Source organism: Nerophis ophidion, linkage group LG07 (genome assembly GCF_033978795.1).
Source record: "Nerophis ophidion isolate RoL-2023_Sa linkage group LG07, RoL_Noph_v1.0, whole genome shotgun sequence".
NCBI classification, from domain to species: domain Eukaryota; kingdom Metazoa; phylum Chordata; class Actinopteri; order Syngnathiformes; family Syngnathidae; genus Nerophis; species Nerophis ophidion.
The window spans coordinates 14,737,365-14,758,516 of NC_084617.1; the positions used below are offsets into that span (position 1 = coordinate 14,737,365).

At 37.2% G+C, this 21,152-nt stretch overlaps 1 protein-coding gene across 3 annotated transcripts in view; it reads right to left on the reverse strand.

Annotated features, from left to right (window-relative positions):
• mrc2 (mannose receptor, C type 2) overlaps positions 1-21,152 on the reverse strand; it is a 98,506-nt gene that overhangs the window by 56,515 nt on the left and 20,839 nt on the right. For 2 of the 3 annotated variants that reach the window (XM_061905401.1, XM_061905400.1), the window contains exons 3-9: positions 14,313-14,486; positions 14,063-14,227; positions 7,778-7,891; positions 7,563-7,706; positions 7,299-7,490; positions 866-1,020; positions 660-764 (exon numbers count right to left, since the gene is read on the reverse strand). In XM_061905401.1, the coding sequence (XP_061761385.1) occupies positions 660-764; positions 866-1,020; positions 7,299-7,490; positions 7,563-7,706; positions 7,778-7,891; positions 14,063-14,227; positions 14,313-14,486 (1,049 nt within the window). Of the gene's footprint in view, positions 1-659; positions 765-865; positions 1,021-7,298; positions 7,491-7,562; positions 7,707-7,777; positions 7,892-14,062; positions 14,228-14,312; positions 14,487-19,493; positions 19,600-21,152 lie in introns of those variants that run through there. The other variant, XM_061905402.1, reaches the window with a different exon arrangement.

Sequence of the window (21,152 nt, forward strand, 5' to 3'; positions counted from 1 at the left end):
CCTCTGCTTTTCTCTGAGACACTGCGTGTTCACCCCAGCCATCCGACCTCGAGGTATGTCTTTACAATCTCACTAAAACACTATTAAAACAATAAGCAGATGAGGGATCTTCCAGAATTATCCTAGTAAATGGGTCTAATTACATCTGAAACGCTCACACTGCCGCCGCCCGGAGCCGTCGCTTTTTATTTTATTTTATTTTATTTTTTGCTAGTCCTTCGCTATCAATATCATCAGCCACAAATCTTTCATCCTCGCTCAAATTAATGGGGAAATTGTCGTTTTCTCGGTCCGAATAGCTCTTGCCGCTGGAGGCTCCCATTATGAATAATGTGAGGACGTGAGGAGCCCTCACCCTTGTGACGTCATCGTCTGCGACTTCCGGTAAAGGCAAGGCTTTTTTGCCAGCACCAAAAGTTGCGAACTTAATCGTTGATGTTCTCTACTAAATCCATCCATCCATCCATTCATTTTCTACCGCTTATTCCCTTTCGGGGGGGGGGATTTTGGGGGCGCTGGCGCCTTTCAGCAAAAATATGGCAATATTGCAAAATGATCAAGTATGGCACATAGAATGGACCTGCTATCCCCGTTTGAATAATAAAATCTCATTTCAGTAGGCCTTTAAAGTAAAAAAAAAAAAAGAAAAGGTACATTACTTGTTTGCAGTCTTGCAGTCGAGGTTTGCCGTCACTCTTCGTGGCGGCCTTCTTGCAGATGGCGGGCAGCGTTATGTTACATGGGCTGTCGTCCCAGCGACCCGACTGGCAGAAGCCACACACAAACAATTGTTAAGTACGTGCACACACACACAGGGGAGTGTGTTGGTGGGGGGGGGGGGGGGGGGGGGTCAAGGGTCACTCACAACTCCCCACATGGAGACGCAGTCCTCCTGGGTGTTGCGGAAGTTGTTGGGTTCAAAGGGGTGCCAGTGGGTGAAGATGACAGGGGTGTGGTCGCTCCACTGGAAGTCCATCTGCATGGCCGTGTCGTGGAGGCCGATCCACAGCTGCTCCGTGTCTGACGGGGGGCGCAAATGTGGATATGTCGGTTTGGAACACGCACACACACAAACACACACGAGCAGAGAGAAGAAGGTGCTCGGAAGGGAATGTTAAGGGTCTATTTGGAGGGAAAAAGGACGAGAAATTTGGGATGTGCTAAACATGGTTACCACAGCAACCGCAGCTTGGAGCGTCTGCGTGAGACCGACATTCCAAAGTGACACTTACACAACTACACACGTCTCTAATGTCGCTCTAATGGGCTACACAACCATTTGTGTTACCGTAAATGTTCCAAATATACCAGGGCCTTCATTTCGAAGGCAAAATAAGATACTGTGTTTATTTTGTCGATGTGAAAATTATTATGTACGCAGAACATGACCAGTATGTTTTTTTTTTTTTTTTTTTTACTTTGATAATCATTTGGAGTGCATGAGAAAATGTCCGGTGAAAACGAATCTCTCTAAGAAATGGGTGTCCAAAGCGTGGCGTGTACCATGAATTAATTAACGTGGACCCTGACTTAAACTTTTTAGCAAGAGGTGAAAATAGGGCTTTCAAAAACCAGGAGTTCTTGGAATTCCTGGAATTTTGGTAGTTTGGTTGTCCAAGGTAAGTGGAGTGTGTGGATGTTGGAACTGTCACGCCCATGAAATCATGTTTTGTTTTAGTCATGTTTGGTTTTATTTTTTGGACACTTGTTTCCTGCTTTGGCACTCCCTTGATTGCTTTGTTTCCATGCCTACTCATTGATTTTCACCTTGCCCTCAAGTCACGCCCCTGTCCTTAGTTCTCACACCTGCTGGTAATTATCACTGGTATTATTCAAGCCACAGTTGCCAGGTAGTCAGCCTGGCAACTTCATATTACACAACTCCATTCATGCCAAGCCATGCTGTCTCCCTCTTGCTCATGGGTGTCAAACTCTGGCCCGCCGTGTAATTTAATTTGGCCCTTGAGGCAATGATAAATTAAAATTAGAGCTGGCCCGCCGGTATTATACAGTGCCGGTGCCGCTGTATCACCGCATTCAATGCTAATTCTCATACTTGCCAACCCTCCCGATCTTTCCAGGAGAATCACAAATTTCAGCGGCCCCCGAAAATCTCCCGGGGCAAGCAAGCATTCTCCCGAATTTCCACCCGGACAACAATATTGGGGGCGTGCCTTAAAGGTACTGCTTTTAGCATCCTCTACAACCTGTCGTCACGTCCGCTTTTCCTCCATACAAACAGCGTGCCGGCACAGTCACGTAATAAATGCGGCTTCTACACACACACAAGTGAATGCAAAGCATATTTGGTCAACAGCCATACAGGTCACACTGAGGGTGGCCGTATAAACAACTTTAACACTGTTACACCACACTGTGAACCCACACCAAACAAGAATGACAAACACATTTTGGGAGAACATCTGCACCGTAACACAACATAAACACAACAGAACAAATAAACAGAACCCCTTGCAGCACTAACTCTTCCGGGACGCTACAATATACACCCCCGCTAACAAGAAAACTCGACTTTGCATTTCACTACAAAGTTATAAAAGCCTTTCTTGTTCAATATTCAATGCAAAACTTGTTTGGGTCCCTATTAAAAGGTTAAGTTGTTCAACTTTGGCCCGCAGCTTTGTTCAGTTTAGAATTTTGGCCCACTCTGTATTTGAGTTTGATAGCCCTGCTCTTGCTCATGCCAAGTAAGTTTTTGGTTTTGTTATGTCACAGTTGTTTAGTTTTTTTGTTTGTTTGTTTATAGTCATGCCATTGTACTAGTTTTGTTTTTTGTAGTCAAGTTTGTTCTCCGCCCTCGTGCGTGCCTTTTGTTTGCTTCCTTTGTTTGTAGTTTATTAGTGTATTAAATAAAAACGTACTCACATTCACGTCTGGCTCAAGCCAATTTCCCTTTGCATTGGAAAAACAAACTATCTTCAAGTCATAGTCCAAGTCCTGACAGGAACGGTTCGAAACGGATGAGAAATGTGGGATATGATATGATTGGATATTATTGTAAAAACGCGAGAAACGCACGGCCCTCCCCTGGTGGAACCGTTTGAACCTGTTTAAAAATGTGGAGATTCTGAATCTCCACAAAAAATGGCCCATTCATTTTCAATGGGAAAAATGACCCCAATAATGGGAGTTCTGGGTAAACTGGGATAATTTTTAGAGGAGCTAATGATTCCCGGTGGACCCAAAGGTTTTGAAACTCGTATTACCGTATTTTCCTTGAATTGCCGCAGGGCATATAGTATGCGCCGGCCTTGAATTACTGCCGGGTCAAACTCGCTTCGCGCAATAATTAACACATGCTTAGTATTACCGCCTGGTCAAACTCGTGACGTCACGAGTGACACTTCCCCTGTCATCATTTTCAAAATGGAGGAGGCTGATTTTAATACCGGTAATTTGAAATTGCATAAAGGGAAGAAGATTAAGAGCTATTCAGTAGGATTTAAAGTCCAAGCTTACATCACACTCAAATTTTTACTGCATACCTTTGGTAAGTGCCGGAGTGAGAAGAGGTTTTAAAATAATTAGCGCATGCTTACTTTTACCGCATGCCTTTGATAAGCACAGGAGTGAGAAGAGGTTTTAAATTAATTAGCGCCCCGGCGGCAATTCAAGGAAATACGGTATTCCAATCGGATGAAAACTGTGGGTTGTGGCCTCCGGCAAACTTTTGCGGTGGAATAGTAATAAATAGATGATTTTTTTTTGGTGTAGGACCTTTTATGTGTGAAAGCTTGGGCATTCACACAATAAATAACAATAAAAAGAAGAGTTGATTGAGCTACATCATTTTAGTTTCTGTTACGTTTCGGTGTGTGTATGCAGAGACGGCAGGCAAGTGCAGAAAAGAAGCCCCCTTAATTAGGGAAACGCAGGCAACACAAAAAAAAAAGTGTGCAGTTGGAACACAGGCGTATGAAGCGCAAAACAAGTGTTGATGTACAGAGGAGTGGTGGCAAAGGGAGGCAAACAGGATGTGGAAGGAAAATTAAGAGCGCTGGACAGGAAATAATAAAAGAAACTAATAATAACTGCCATGTGGTTTAAGGGATCTTGAATGGACAAAAAAGAACAAAGTGGCCCATACAGCCTTCAACTTTTCTGTAAGCACACCACACAGTTATTCATGAATACGTACAAGACAGCGGCAGCAGAACCAAAATTGTAACAGCAAACTGCTCAGTCAGCATTAATAGTGCTTATGAGTTGATGTTAAACTACTGTGTGGCATAGTGTAACATGCATGGCTTTAACACCAAGAGCCCACATTTTAAAGTGCATGCAGAGCTAGATGAAGGTCATCATACTTTAAATGCAGCTACTGTCATCTTGTGAAGTTTATAAACACATCAGATTTTTTGTTTTAATTTCCTTGTACTTTTTAAGTGCAACGACATTGAATGTATATTATATTGTAATAAAAAATGAGTATACATTTTGAAGATTTTTGTGGTCCCACAATAGGAATCTACCGTATTTTCCGCACCATGAGGCGCACAGGATTATAAGGCGCACTGCAGATGAGCGGGTCTCGTCAGGTCTATTTTCATACAAAAGGCGCACCGGATTACAAGGCGCATTAAAGTGGTCATATTATTATAAATACTTTTTTTCTAAATAAAAAAAAAAACTTCCTTGTGGTGTTCATAACATTTTATGGTGGTTCTTTTGTCCACATCAGTCATATTATTATTTATTTTGTTCTTAATGTAAAACCAACTATATAACATGTAATGTTGGTTGTTTGGTCAAAATGTTGCATAGATTATGTTTTACAGAAAGTCGCTTTCTGACAGTCGCTTCAGTATGCACCGTTTTGTGGGTGGTCTTATTTACGAGGCTCACTTTCGGCAGCGTCTTTTCTCTGTCATCTTTGGTGTAGCGTGCAAGGACGGGAGTGGAAGAAGTGTCAAAAATGGAGCTAACTGTTTTAATGACATTCAGACTTTACTTAAATCAATAACGGAGCAGCATCTCCTCATCCGTGGCTCACTAGTGCAACAACAACGCCGGAAATGTGTCCCGTGAAAAACCGTCCGACCGAAACACTCTAATAACTAAAGTTCCTTGGGTGAATAATGTAAACTCACTACACCGGTATGTTTGAGCATTTTTATGGCAAGTTTACTGACAGATATAAGTAAGAACTGTACACTATTTTATATTTGAAATGGCAACAACGGAGGATGAACGGCGTGGCGCAGTGGAAGAGTGGCCGTGCGCAACCCGAGGGTCCCTGGTTCAAATCCCACCTAGTACCAACCTCGTCACGTCCGTTGTGTCCTGAGTAAGACACTTCACCCTTGCTCCTGATGGATGCTGGTTGGCGCCTTGCATGGCAGCTCCCTCCATCAGTGTGTGAATGTGTGTGTGAATGGGTAAATGTGGAAGTAGTGTCAAAGCGCTTTGAGTACCTTGAAGGTAGAAAAGCGCTATACAAGTACAACCCATTTATGAATGTCCCATAACAAGAAGATAGAGATAAAGTAGAAGCTTATCGACTACGATGTCAGCACAGACTACAAATGTGGACACGCGCAAATTTTCAGGACTTATGCAGATCCCAAATACAGATCAGCAGGTACCAGAAGGTAGGAAAAGTCTCTTTTGCATAATATTGTCAAACAAAACACCAGATATGTCTTACCTTATACACACACCACAATAATACTTGTATGTAGAAGTACAGTACAATCCATCAAGCGGTGCGGCTTCATAGCTTACAGTACTAAAACATTTTGATAGATTTTTGAGCGGCGTGTGTAATATTCTATATATTTTCAATGGAAAATGTTTGTGTTGTTTACTTGAGTCATATTGTAGTCTACACATATCTCTTTTGTGTGACTCCCATCTACTTTTAACACTTATTACACCATGTACCAAATAAAATAGCTTTGAGGTCAGTAAGCACAACCAAAATTATTCCCTACATTAGGGAATTTTGAGAAAAGGATTTTAAAGGCCTACTGAAATGAGATTTTCTTTTTTAAACGGGGATAGCAGGTCCATTCTATGTGTCATACTTGATCATTTCGCGATATTATCATATTTTTGCTGAAAGGATTTAGTAGAGAACATCGATGCTAATGTTCGCAACTTTTGGTCGCTAATAAAAAAGCCCTGCCTTAACCGGAAGTAGCAGACGATGACGTCACCAGTGTGAGGGCTCCTCACATCCTCACATTGTTTATAATGTGAGCCTCCAGCATCAAGAGCTATTCGGACCGAGAAAGCAACAATTTCCCCATTAATTTGAGCGAGGATGAAAGATTCGTGGATGAGGATATTTAATAGTGAAGGACTAGAAAAGAATAAAAACAAAGTTAAAAAAACTAAAACACGATTGCATTGGGAACAATTCAGATGTTTTTAGACACATTTACTAGGATAATTCTGGGAAATCCCTTATCTTTCTATTGTGTTGCTAGTGTTTTAGTGAGTTAAATAGTACCTGATAGTCAGAAGGGTGTGTCCACGGGTGCGTTGACGGTAGTGTCTGAGGGAAGTCACGGAAGCTGCATGGACGGCGCAAGCTCCGCAAAGCTCCGGTAAGAGGCGACTTTTTACCACAATTTTCTCACCGAAAGCTGCCGGTTAAAAAGTGGTCAGGAACCATGTTCGCTTGACCGCTGGGATCCATAGTAAAGCTTCACTTAAGGGAATTTTACACAAGGAAACACCGTGTGTTTGTGTGGCTGAAGGCTAAAGCTTCCCACCTCCATCTTTCTACTTTGACTTTGTGGGTTCTTCCGAGGATGTTGTAGTCGTAATGATTTGTGCAGTCCTTTGAGACATTTGTGATTTGGGGCTATATAAATAAACATTGATTGATTGATTGACTTCTCCTTTACTAATTGAACAAATTGCAAAAGATTCAGCAACACAGATGTCCAAAATACTGTGTAATTGCGCAATGAAAAGAGACGACTTTTAGCCGTAAGTGGTGCTGGGCTAATATGTCTCCTCCAACCAGTAACGTCACAAACACGTGTCATCATTCTGCGACGTTTTCAACAGGAAACTCCGCGGGAAATTTAAAATTGTAATTTAGTAAACTAAACCGGCCGTATTGGCATGTGTTGTAATGTTAATAGTTCATCATTGATATATAAACTATCAGACTGCGTGGTCGGTAGTAATGGGTTTCAGGAGGCTTTTAAGTACGCCTTATAGTCCGAAAAATACAATTACAGAGTTACGGGGTACTATTTCAGTGCATTGACGATAAAGTTGTATTCAATTCTTTTCGGTCCACAGATCATTTTGAAACTGACCTTTCTTGATGTTGCGCAAGATGAACTCCAACTCGGGCAGCGTGTGGATGCTGGCCAGGTTGCCCTCCAACTTCTGGCACGTCTTGAGCGCCGCCTCCCAGTCACTTTTCTCCGCGGTCATCTTGTAGCAGCCCGCCTGGAAGGCCTGCCAGCCTACGTCGCACTCGTACTTCTCGTCGTCGGCCCACGAGTCTGCGAGGACACCGAAGACCACGGCTCAGGTGGGTTCGTACAGTAGGGTACCAGGAGTGGACTCGGTCTGACCAGTGGTGAAAGGGTCCAGGGTGGCGTTGGGCCTCTTCTTGCACACGTACGGAAGGGCGTCGGAACAGTCGCGATTTTGCCAACGACCCGACGACTCTGTCCTGATCACCACGCAGTTCTCCTCGTCTTCGTGGTTTGGTTGGTCTACATGAGAGGAGGAAAACATCACTGAGGCAAATGTTCCTGAAGCGAAGAGATTTCAACTTATTTCGAACCTCGTTCCCAGTTGATATATTTGAGCGGCGAGGAGTCAGCCCACTGCCAGCCGCCGTTGATGTCCAGGTCATTGAGGCCGAGCCACAAGGCGGCACTGTAGCCTGTCAAAAAGCCTTCGCAAAGCAAAAGTTCAACTTGTCATATCTTTTTTCAAGGTACTTTATTCAATTTTATTAGGCAACTAACCAGAATTGGAAGACTTCATCATGAAAAACAAGCACTGTATTTGTATGGCTAATATTAAACTAAATACAATTTGTGATGGATTTTGTTTTTTTTTTTGGTTTTGGAAATTATTTTTCAAATTACAAAAAATATTACCCACTGTGTTTTTTTGTCATTTTTGTTAATTTTTTTGTATTTGTATAAATTTGGGGGGTGAGGGTAGGGGGGGTTGGGCGGACAAAAAATAATGTGTTTTCTCAGTACCTGTATTATGATTTACCTATCAAATGAATAAATAAATATAATCAGTTAAAGTGTTCATATTAATAGTTTTATATCATTATGTAATCATGAATGTCATGATGATAATACAGTATTACAAACCCCGTTTCCATATGAGTTGGGAAATTCTGTTGGATGTAAATATAAACGGAATACAATGATTTGCAAATCCTTTTCAACCCATATTCAGTTGAATGGACTACAAAGACAAGATATTTGATGTTCAAACTCATAATTTTTTTTTTTTTTTAAGATAATAATTAACTTATAATTTCATGGCTGCAACACGTGCCAAAGTAGTTGGGAAAGGGCATGTTCACCACTGTGTTACATCACCTTTTCTTTTAACAACACTCAATGAATGTTTGGGAACTGAGGAAACTAATTGTTGAAGCTTTGAAAGTGGAATTCTTTTCCATTTTTTTTTTATGTAGAGCTTCAGTCGTTCAACAGTCCGGGGTCTCCGCTGTCGTATTTTACACTTCATAATGTGCCACACATTTTCGATGGGAGACATGTCTGGACTGCAGGCGGGCCAGGAAAGTACGCGCACTCTTTTTTTTACGAAGCCACGCTGTTGTAACACTTGTCTTGCTGAAATAAGCATGGGCGTCCATGATAACGTTGCTTGGATGACAACATATGTTGCTCCAAAACCTGTATGGACCTTTAAGCATTAATAATGCCTTCACAGATGTGTAAGTTACCCATGCCTTGGGCACTAATACACCTCCATACCATCACAGATGCTGGCTTTTGAACTTTGCGGCAATAACAATCCGAATGGTTATTTTCCTCTTTGTCCTGGAGGACACCACGTCCTCTGTTTCCAAATATAATTTGAAATGTGGACTCGTCAGACCGCAGAACACTTTTCCACTTTGCATCAGTCCATCTTAGGTGAGCTCGGGCCCAGCAAAGCTGGCGGCGTTTCAGGATATTGTTGATAAATGGGTTTGGCTTTGCATAGTAGAGTTTTAACTTGCACTTAGAGATTTAGCGACCAACTGTAGTTACTGACAGTGGTCTTATGAAGTGTTCCTGAGCCCATGTGGTGATGTCCTTTACACACTGATGTCGGTTTTTGATGCAGTACCGCCTGAGCGCTCAAAAGTCCATAATACCATCGCTTACGTGCAGTGATTTCTCTAGATTCTCTGAAGTTTTTGATGATTATACGGACCGTAGATGGTAAAATCCCTAAATTTCTTGCAATAGCTCGTTGAGAAATGTTGTTCTAAAACTGTTCGACAATTTGCTTACAAAGTGGTGACCCTCACCCCATCCTTGATTGTGAATTACTCAGCATTTCATGTAAGCTGCTTTTATACCCAATCATGGCACCCAACTGTTCCCAATTAGCCTGCATACCTTTGGAATGTTCCATATAAGTGTTTGATGAGCATTCCTCAACTTTATCAAGGGGTCATCAAGAGTGATGGGTCAAATGCAGAGAATAATTTTGCCACACCTAGTGTGTCTGTGTGACTATCATTGGTACTTTAACTTTAACGGTACACTTTTCAAAATACATCAATTTAATTTTGTTGAGAGAGTAGATATTAAAAATATGTATTTTCAAAATAGACAACGAGAGTGATTCTCAAACTGTGGTACATGTCCCACAAGTGCTTGGTACGCACGCACAAGAATCACTTGATTCAAGTACCCTGTTTTATTTTCCTATATTTAAACACAGTGTTAATGTTCAAACTGTGTGTAAGGTTGGAGTGGTCAAAAATATCAAAATATACTTGTTAAATAAAACCTCTGCCTTGTTTTTAATGAACACTTTGGCCTACTACGTTACTGTATTTTAATGTTGGTCATTTAAGAAGTGGTACTTGGTGAAAAAGGTATGAGAACCACTGTGTTACTGTATTTTAAGGCCAAAGAACCAAATGATTCTACCAAAAACATAAACCAATAGCAGGTGTGAATAGGTATATTTGTCTTTCTTGTATAGATCTTATTCTTGAAAATTATCATAATAGGATTTAAATCACATCATCATATATTTTGTATTATTGATCAAATATTAATATAAGTGACAATCATATTGTTGTGTAATTTTTTATGAGCTGGCTTTTTTTTTTTTTTTTAATAACAGCCAGTTAAGGTTTTATCATATCATTTTTGTATATAACTATTTAATCATTATCTAGTTATGGATTAAATTATAATAAAATATTAGTATTATTATTATTGTTGCAATGGCATTAATTGTACATTTTTTTAAATGTTTATTTAATTTGAATAATTTTTTGGGTTGAGAGTGTAAATACATAATAAATATCATAACACAAATATATTTTCAAATTAGAGTACCGTATCAAGGCCAATGAATCAAATGATTCTCCAAAATATATATATAAATATCAATAGCACATCTAAATAAGTATATAATATTTTCTTTGTGAATACTATCATATTAGATTTAAATCACTTATCATATATTTTGTACTATAAATGAAATAATCCACCCATCCATGCATCCATCCATTTTTCTACCGCGTCTCCCTTTCAAGGTTGCGGGTGGTGCTGAAGCCTATCTCAGCTGCATTCGGGCAGAAGGCAGTGTACATGCTGGACAAGTCGCCATCTCAAAAATAAATGAAATAATAACAGTGATAATCATACTGCTGTTCAATTCATTTGTGGTCTGGCAATTGTTTTTAAGCAACAGGCAAGTAAAGTTTTCTTGCATCATTTTTTTTAATCATTAATTAATCATTATTTAATTATTGTTAAAAAGACAACATAATATTATTAATGTAAAAGCATTAATTGTGAAAAAAAAATTTTTTATGTATTTATTCTAAATTTTTTGGGGTTTGAGAGAGTAAATAAATAATATAAAAAACATATATTTTCAAAATAGACTACTGTATCATTTTTAAGGCCAAAGAACCAGAGGATTCTCCCAAAAATATATATCAATAGCAAGTGTAAATAGGTATACTTTTTTTCTTTTATTCATTTATTGCTCAAATATTATCATATTAATTTAATTCATGTCATCATACATTTTTTCTCATTGATGAAATTACAACAATGGTAATCATTTTAATAATAATACTAATACTCATGTTTCCAGTTAAATGTTATACAGTATATATAATACATATCACATTATTTTTAGTTAAACATTTTATAATAATAAGTCAAAATTCAAAACTCAAAATAATATACTAAGAATATATTAATATTATAACAGGATTTAAATCACTTTATCATATATGTGTAATAAAAAAGAAAAACAAAGAGTTTCCTGTTTAAAATGTGTTTAAATATACAGTAAATGTATAATAATGTTCCACATTTTTGAAAAATAATCAAAGTTAAGAGTGTTGATTAACTAAAACTACATGTATCTATATATATATATATATATATATATATACAGTATATATATATATATATATATATATATATATATATATATCCGGCTTCCTCCCACTTCCAAAGACATTCACCTGGGGATAGGTTGATTGGCAACACTAAATTGGCCCTAGTGTGTGAATGTGAGTGTGAATGTTGTCTGTCTATCTGTGTTGGCCCTGCGATGAGGTGGCGACATGTCCAGGGTGTACCCTGCCTTCCGCCCGATTGTAGCTGAGATAGGCGCCAGCGCCCCCCGCGACCCCGAAAGGGAATAAGCGGTAGAAAATGGATGGATGGATGGATATATATATATATATATATCAGGGGTCACCAACGCGGTGCCCACGGGTACCAGGTACCCCATAAGGACCAGATGAGTATCCCGCTGACCTGTTCTAAAAATAACTCAAATAGCAGTACTTACCAGTGAGCTGCCTCTACTTCTTTAATTTTATTTTTATTTACTAGCAAGCTGGTCTCGCTTTGCTCGACATTTTTAGTTCTAAGGGAGACAACACTCAAGTAGAATTTTAAAATCCAAGAAAATATTTTAAAGACTTGGTCTTCACTTGTTTAAATAAATTAATTTATTTTTTTACTTTGCTTCTTATAACTTTCAGAAAGACAATTTTAGAGAAAAAATACAACCTTAAAAATGACTTTTGGATTTTTAAACACATATACCTTTTTACCTTCTAAATTCCTTCCTCTTCTTTCCTGACAATTTAAATCAATGTTCAAATGTTTTTTTTTTAATTGTAAAGAAAAATAAATACATTTTTATTTAATTCTTCATTTTAGTTTCTGTTTTTTCGACAAAGAATATTTGTGAAATAGTTCTTCAAACTTATTATGATTAAAATTCAAAAAAAATATTCTGGCAAATCTAGAAAATCTTTAGAATCAAATTTAAATCTTATTTCAAAGTCTTTTGAATTTCTTTTAACATTTTTGTTCTGGGAAAATCTTGAAGAAATAATGATTTGTCTTTGTTAGAAATATAGCTTGGTCCAATTTGTTATATATTCTAACAAAATGCAGATTGGATTTTAACCTATTTAAAACATGTCATCAAAATTCTAAAATTAATCTTAATCAGGAAAAAATACTAATGATGTTCCATTAATAATCTTTTTAAATTTTTTCAAAATGATTCGAATTAGGTAGTTTTTCTCTTCTTTTTTTCGGTTGAATTTTGAATTTTAAAGAGTCGAAATTGAAGATAAACTATGTTTTGAAATTTCATTAAAAAAAAATTCTGTTTTCTCTTCTTTTAAACCGTTCAATTAAGTGTTTTTTTCATCATTTATTCTCTACAAAAAAAACTTTCGTAAAAGGAAAAAAAATGTACGACGGAATGACAGACAGAAATACCCTTTTTTTAATATATGTATAGATTCATTTATTAAAAGGTAAATTGAGCAAATTGGGTATTTCTGGCAATTTATTTAAGTGTGTATCAAACTGGTAGCCCTTCACATTAATCAGTACCCAAGAAGTAGCTCTTGGTTTCAAAAAGGTTGGTGACCCCTGATATAGATATATATAGATATAGATATATATATATACATACATATATATATATACATACATATATACATACATATACACATATATACATACACACATATATACACACATACATATATACATACATACACACATATATATATATATACACATATATACATACATACACACATATATATATATATACACATATATATATACACACATATATATATATATACATATACACATATATATACACATATATATACATATACATACATATACACATATATATATATATACACATATATATACATATACATACACATACATATACATACACATACATACATACACACATACATACATATATATATATACATATATATACATATATACATACATACATACATACATATATATATATATATATATATATACACACACACACATATATATATACACATATATATATATACACATATATATATATATACATATATATATACATATATATACACATATATACATATATATATACATACATATATATATATATATATATATATACATATATACATACATACATACATATATATATATATATATACATATATACATACATACATACATATATATATATATATATACATATATACATACATACATACATATATATATATATATATACACATACACTTTTTTTTTTTTTTACTTTGCTTCTTTACAGTAATAAGTATTATAAGTGTAAAAATTCCATGAGTCAGTGTAAATGGAAATTTACTGATGGTGGTAATAACATTTCATAAAATAGTCCAAATGAGTTCAAGTCTGGAAACAATTAGTCAAAGACAATGACATCCAAAAAGTGGGCGTGGTCCTCCTGGCACATTTTTTTCATCGATCTGGCGATTAAAAGTGTGAACTGGTATTAAAGTTACCATTGATGTAGGTCTGCTCGTGCAGCTTGGTGATGCTGAGAAGGTCGGCCCCCTGCTGCTGGCAGCTAATGCGGGCCTCGTTCCACGACAACGTGGCCTGGAAGTTAAACTGGTAGCAGCTGTCTGTCAGGGGGTCCGTGTCCCAGAACGTCTCGCAGCCGCCGCCTGACGCGGCAGAAAAAAGGACATTTCAAGCATAAGTCATCCCGGGCAATCAGAATTAGACATCAACTCGGGAGGGAGGTCTCACTCTTGACGGGACAGAAGCCCCAACGCTCGTCTGCAGCGTAGTCGTATGTGGTGGCGCACCACAAGTGGCCGTCCTCGCGGCCGATGCTGGTGCAGCTGTGAAACCACTGTCCATCGTACAGGAAGGGAAGGTAGCAGGGGCTGCCTTGAGCGTTGCCCTGGATGGTGTAGATCTCTGGTATTTGAAGATTTGTACAAGTTAGTGGAGGATTAGAATCTGTACTTGTACTTGTTTAAAGCAGTGTTTTTCAACCTTTTTGGAGCCAAGGCACATTTTTGTTCATTGAAAAATGCGGAGTCACACCACCAGCAGAAAACATTAAAAATGTAAACTTGGTAGTTGATATTGACAGTAAAAAGTCATTGTTGCAATTGTTGGATATTAATTCAAACCATAACCAACCACGCATCACTATAGGTCAGGGGTCTCAAACTCAAATTACCTGGGGGCCACTGGATGCAGAAACTGGGTGAGGCTGGGCCGCAAGAAAAGATTTCTTGAAAAAATTCTAACATGCACTTTTTAATGAATTGACCTTCTTTGAGTGGCTTTCCCTCCCTAGCAACATACTTACAAAGTCTTGCGATCTTTCTGGGAAACACCCGAGTATCAGTGCCCCTACAGGGAACATCTTTCTTCCGATTTTCATCCGGACAACAATATTAAGGGCGTGCTGTGATGGCACTGCCTTTAGCATTCTCTGCAACCTGCAGTATCATCCAATTTTCCATCACACAAACAGTGTGCCGGTCCAGCCAAATATTGTATGAGGCTTCTGCAGACCCACAGAGGTGACTGCAAGACATACAGGTCACACTGAGGGTGGCCGTATAAACAACTTTGTCACTGTTACAAATATGCGCCACACTGTGAACCCACACCAAACAAGATTGACAAACACATTTTGGGAGAACATCCGCACCGTAACACAACATAAACACAACAGAAAAAAATACACAGAATCCAATGCAGCCCTAACTCTTCCGGGCTACAATAGGGGGCGGTGTTGGGGGTGGCGGGGGTGTATATTGTAGCCCGGAAGAGTAAGGTTGCATGGGATTCTGGGTTGTTTATACGACCACTCTCAGTGTGACCTGTATGGCTGTTGATCAAGTATGTCTTGCAGTCGCTTATTGCATCTGCAGAAGTCAAACACAAATTGTAGCTGGGCTGGCACGTCGTTGGTACAGGTTAAAGGAGACGTAACAGACAGCGCCTCCACGGTGCCCCCTCAATATTTTTGTTTAGGTGAAATTTTAGAGAATAAATACCCCTGGAGGGGCACTGAAAATTGGTAGTCTCCCGGAAAAATTGAGGGAATACAAATATGACGCTGTAAAGCGCCATTCATATAAAACTCGCAGGCCGCACTATCATTAAAGCTTCATATTAAGGTGCCGGCCGTAAAATAACCTGTCTGCCCGGGGAAACCATGTGATTTTTTTTTTTTTTTAATCATAAGGAACACTTTAAACACATTTATAAAATCCATCCATCCATCCATTTTCTACCGCTTATTCCCTTTGGGGTCGCTGGTGCCTATCTCAGCTGCAATCGGGCGGAAGGCGGTGTACACCCTGGAGAAGTCGCCACCTCATCACAGGCATTTATAAAATCACAAATTCAAAATAATTGTTATTGAATTGTTATTGAAAACGTCGAGACTTTTGCCGCAACTTTCTGAAAAAGTGACGCAAAAAAACCAAACCAGCGGCAAAATCCTGGAGTGACTTGCGCTTGCAGGTACCTAATGTTGTGGCTGTGCCTGTCCATTACAGCTGAGTGCAGTGTGAGTAAAAGGGCACGAGAGGGAGAGGCCGTGACTCAGACGCGCACACACACAAAAAAGAAAAAAAATACACTTGAAAGCGTCCAAAGAAAAGTAGGGCAGACATATTTAGCAAAAGCGAGCAAAGATTTTCTCTCTGGCCTGACTAATATCCCGCCTCACCACAGCGAGACATCCTGTGAAGTTTGCCACTTGACATTGTAGACGTATACACGCAGGAACACCAGGAGACGCGCGCACATCTGCTATGAATTGTACGGAGATGTGATATTACAGTAAAAAAGCAAAAAATGATACTTTCAGCAAGCACCTGGTGTTGACGTTGTATTTGAGTACGGTGTATGGCAGGGGTCACCAACCTTTTTGAAACCAAGAGCTACTTCTTGGGAACTGATTACCAGTTTGATACACATTTAAATAAATTGCCAGAAATAGCCAATTTGCTCAATTTATCTTTAAGAACTAAATCTATATATGTAAAAAAAAAAATGGGTATTTCGGTCTGTCATTCCGTGGTACATTTTTTTTAATTTTACAAAAGGTCGACTCATCTGGTCCTTACGGGCTACCTAGTGCCCGCGGTGCATCGCGTTGGCGACCCCTGGTGTATGATATCACTACAGTAGTATATTAGTCAGGGCTCAGACTGGATTATATTAGTACTTGTTGAAAAATAATTTTAATAAATGGTGGAAAAAGTTCAGTTTTGTTGACGTTAAACTGCAATAATAATAGAGAATAAATGATGAAGAAAAAAAGACTTAATTGAACGGTTTAAAAGAGGAGAAAACGCGAAAAAAATTAAAATTAAATTTTGAAACATAGTTTATTTTCAATTTTGACTCTTTAAAATTCAAAATTCAACCGAAAAAAAGAAGAGAAAAACTAGCTAATTTGAATCTTTTTGAAAAAATTTAAAAAATAATTTATGTAACATGATTAGTATTTTTTCCTGATTAAGATTAATTTTAGCAATTTGATGACATGTTTTAAATAGGTTAAATACCAATCTGCACTTTGTTAGAACATATAACAAATTAGACCAATCTATATTTCTAACAAAGACAAATCATTTTTTCTTCTAGATTTTCCAGAACAAAAAATTTAAAAGAAATTCAAAATACTTTGAAATAAGATTTAAAATTGATTCTAAAGATTTTATAGATTTGCCAGAATAATTTTTTGGAATTTTAATCATAAGTGTGAAGAAATATTTCACAAATATTCTTTGTCGAAAAAACAGAAGCTAAAATGAAAAATTACATTAAAATGTATTTATTATTCTTTACAATTAAAATAAATAAATTTACTTGAGCATTGATTTAAATTGTCAGGAAAGAAGAGGAAGGAATTTAAAAAGGTAAAAAGGTATATGTGTTTAAAAATCCTAAAATCATTTTTAAGGTTGTATTTTTTCTCTAAAATTGTCTTTCTGAAAGTTATAAGAAGCAAAGTAAAAAAATTAATGAATTTATTCAAACAAGTGAAGACGAAGTCTTTAAAATATTTTCTTGGATTTTCAAATTCTATTTGAGTTTTGTCTCTTTTAGAATTAAAAATGTCGAGAAAAGCAAGACCAGCTTGCTAGTAAATAAATAAAATTTAAAAAATAGAGGCAGCTCACTGGTAAGTGCTGCTATTTGAGCTACTTTTAGAACAGGCCAGCGGTCGACTCATCTGGTCCTTACGGGCTACCTGGTGCCCGCGGGGACCGCGTTGGCGACCCCTGGTGTATGATATCACTACAGTAGTATATTAGTCAGGGCTCAGACTGGATTATATTAGCACTTGTTGAAAAATAATTTTAATAAATGGTGGAAAAAGTTCAGTTTTGTTGACGTTAAACTGCAATAATAATAATCATACATACTATATATAATAATATTCATAAACTTAGCAATTTTCTAAATAAAGGCCTTTCTTTTTTAAGTAAACAAAGCACAGTAACATGTCAACAAGGTCATGTTCATACATTTTGCAGTAAGGTGATATCAAGTATTTATGCTGAGTGGCCGGTATGTTTTTTTTCTGTTTGTTTTTTTTACTGCCCTTTAAGTGTTCAAGAAATACAGTGGAAGCTCTGAAACGCCTCTCAGGTATTACCGTTGGAATATGATCTGGAAAAATGTTGGTCTTTTTTACACTTTTGTGACAATTAATCATTTTTCAAACAATTAAAAGGCCATACAGTGACTAACCTATTTTTACACTTGTATGACAGTTAATAAATGGGAAAAAAAATACCAAAACCCCAATTTATTTTTACACTTGTATGCATACATGCCAACCCTCCCGGATTATCCGGGAGACTCCCGAAATTCAGCGCCTCTCCCGAAAACCTCCCGGAAGAAATTTTCTCCCGAAAATCTCCCGAAATTCAGCAGAGCTGGATGACACGCCCCTTCCAGCTCCATGCGGACCTGAGTGGGGACAGCCTGTTTTCACGTCCGCTTTCCCACTATATAAACAGCTTGCCTGCCCAATCACGTTACAACATCTACGGATTTTAATAAAAAACTGCACACACAAGGAGACAAAGCAGAAGAACGAGGAAGTTACAGCCATGGCGACACCGTCTGTAATAGAGTGATTCTATGTTGTCTGTCGCCATCGCCTGGTGAATGTTGGTTATAGCGTTATGGGGTTGCTTTTTGATTGGCCAACGATTTACGTGGTGTTGCGTACCTGACGGCAAGTGACTCTCGCCAGTACGCAAATGGCAGAACAAAAGTTACTCACATAGTGAAAGGTAAGTGTTGTTTTTTTTGTAACCAGCAGTACAGTTAGTAGAACTGTGTTTTTATTACTGTGTATTTGATAGGTGCCGTCTGAAATTCAACTATTTATTTTATTTATATATGTAATATAATAAATATATATAGCTAGAATTCACTGAAAGTCGAGTATTTCATACATACATACATACATACACATACATATATATATATATATATATATATATATATATATATATATATATAAAATATTTACGAAATACTCGAGTTGGTGAATTGTAGATGTAAATATACTCCTCCCCTCTTAACCACGGCCCGCCCCAACCATGCCCCTAACCACGCCCCCCACTTCCCGAAATCGGAGGTCTCAAGGTTAGCAAGTATGCTTGTATTACAGTTCCTGTCAAACATACAATATACTTGTCAAAGCGTGGACTTTGGGGTGGTTGTTTTCCCGAGATGCAAGTGAACTTGGACCGGAGATGGCGTGAAGGTAATGACATCTTTATTTTAATACTAATAAAAGGAATAAACAAAAGGCGCGCACAAGGGCGAAAGTACAAAACTTGGCTATAAAAAAACCAAAACTAGCACAAAGGCAGATCTATGGAATAAAAACAAAATACACTAACTGTGGCATTAATAAACAAAACTTACTTGTGATGACGTGAACAGGGCAGCAAGGACCATGAAACAAGCAGCGTGAACTAAGCATGAAACCGTAAGCATGACATGAAGCAGAGTGATGTTGCCAGAAAGACAGCCTGGCAACTGGAAGCTTAAGTAATAGTGACATGATTAGTGACAGGTGTGCGAGTGCAAAACGTGAGACAGGTGTGTGACATGAGGTCAGGTGAAAACTGATGGATAGTCATGGAAACAAAACAAACAAGGAAGTGTAAAAACAGGAAACAATGGAGTCTTAAGCAAAACAGAACATAACTAAACAAAACATGATCACAAGACATGACAATACTATTAATAGTGTTTACTCTTTTACTCTGGTATGACAATTAATTATTTAAAAAAATGTGATAACAGTTTCCAACTTATTTGTGTGGCAGTTAATACCTTAAGAAATATATAAGATGTACATTTAACTTTGCTTAACTTATTTTAACAATTGTATGACAGTTATCATAAAAAATACAATAAAGTATACCATTATAGTGTTTACGTATTTTTACACTTGTATGACAGTTTACGTAAAAATATAAATAACTATTGATAGTATTTACTTTTTTTACACTTGTAAAAAAGTTGATATTGAAAAAGATAACTGTTGCTAACTTATTTGTACACTTGTTTGACAGTTTATAATAAAAAATATATATTTTAGATGAACTGTAAACTACGCTTAACTTATTTTTACACTTGTAGGACAGGTAATGTAAAAAATACTAATAACTATTGATAGTGTTTACTCTTTTTTTAACACTTGTACCGAAATGAATGAAAAAAGATAACAATTGCTAACTTATTTTTACACCTGTCTGACAGTAATGTAAAAACACAAATAACTATTGACAGAGTTTATTCTTTTTACACGTGTAAAAAAGTTAATACTGAAAAGATAACAGTTGCTAATTTGTTTTTACTTATTTGTTTATCATTTAAAAAGATAAACTGTAAACTACGCTTAACTTATTTTTACACCTGCATGACAGTTAACGTAAAAATACAAATAACTATTGATAGTGTTTACTCTTTTTTTGCACTTGTACAAAAGTTAATATAGAAAAAAAATAACAGTTGCTCACTTATTTCTATACTTGTTTGACAGTTAACGCAAATAATACAATTTACTATTAATATTTCATCCATCCATCCAATTTTCTACCGCTTGTCCCGTTCGGGGTCGCGGGGGTGCTGGAGCCTATCTCAGCTGCTTCAGGTGGAAGGCGGGGTACACCCTGGACAAGTCGCCATATTGTTTAACATATTTTTACACTTGTATAACAGTTAAGGTAAAATACAAAAAAGGCAACAAAAGAAGTATCCCACACGTCTCTTTTCTAAAGTAAACCTGTACAGCAGATATGATCATCTTGGTACATCAGGGGTGTCAAACTCGTTTTAGTTGGGGGGGCCACATGGAGAAAAATCTACTCCCAAGTGGCCCGGACTGGTAAAATCAAGGCATGATCAATTAAAAATAAAGACAACTAAAGATTATTTCTTGTGTTAAAAAATAGAACAAGCACATTCTGAAAATATACTAATCATAATGTTGTTGTATTTTACACTTACATGTTGCGGTTAATAGTATTCTAGCTTTATTTGTCGTTATTTGTACTTTCTGAATAAATTATGTGA